The sequence below is a fragment of the Penaeus monodon genome, chromosome 31 (genome assembly GCF_015228065.2).
Source record: "Penaeus monodon isolate SGIC_2016 chromosome 31, NSTDA_Pmon_1, whole genome shotgun sequence".
NCBI lineage: Eukaryota > Metazoa > Arthropoda > Malacostraca > Decapoda > Penaeidae > Penaeus > Penaeus monodon.
The window spans coordinates 1,286,043-1,286,570 of NC_051416.1; the positions used below are offsets into that span (position 1 = coordinate 1,286,043).

General features: G+C 40.7%; 1 protein-coding gene across 1 annotated transcript in view; it reads left to right on the forward strand.

Annotated features, from left to right (window-relative positions):
- LOC119592876 (3-oxoacyl-[acyl-carrier-protein] reductase FabG-like) overlaps positions 1 to 528 on the forward strand; it is a 9,487-nt gene that overhangs the window by 484 nt on the left and 8,475 nt on the right. Inside the window, exon 2 of the mRNA XM_037941769.1 lies at positions 249 to 388. Within this exon, the coding sequence (XP_037797697.1) occupies positions 249 to 388 (140 nt within the window). The remainder of the gene's footprint in view (positions 1 to 248; positions 389 to 528) is intronic.

Below are 528 nucleotides of genomic sequence, written 5' to 3' on the forward strand. Positions count from 1 at the left end.
TGTGGCTAGGGGCTAAAATACCTCCTCTGCTGATAGTCCTGGTGATTTATTAGCAAATACAGGACAAATAAGTTCTCTCTTGTCAGAAAATAATATTGACCAAATAATTTAAACCTACCCCCTCCCCCCCAAAAAAAAAAATATATATATATATACGTCAAGTATTTTCCATAAATAAGCTTTCATTGTGCGAGGCATACTAGGTTCTCTTTTACCTCAAATAAAGCCATGTAAATATGAACTTGCAGGCGCCACCTCAGGCATCGGCAAAGCATGTGCGATTGCATTGGCTGCCGAGGGATGCTTCGTGTCCGTCACAGGCAGGAACACAGAGGCCTTGAAGGAAGTCACCAAGTTGTGCTACGATGCTGGGCTTCCTGAAGGCAAGGTTGGTGGAATTATGAATGAACAGAGTACAGATTCGGATATGCTATGTGCTATATGTTCTATGTGTAGTTACTACTACACACTTCCCCCTGATGTATTTGAGATATTTTTGCATGGTGATGTTAAAGTAATAATGTAGTA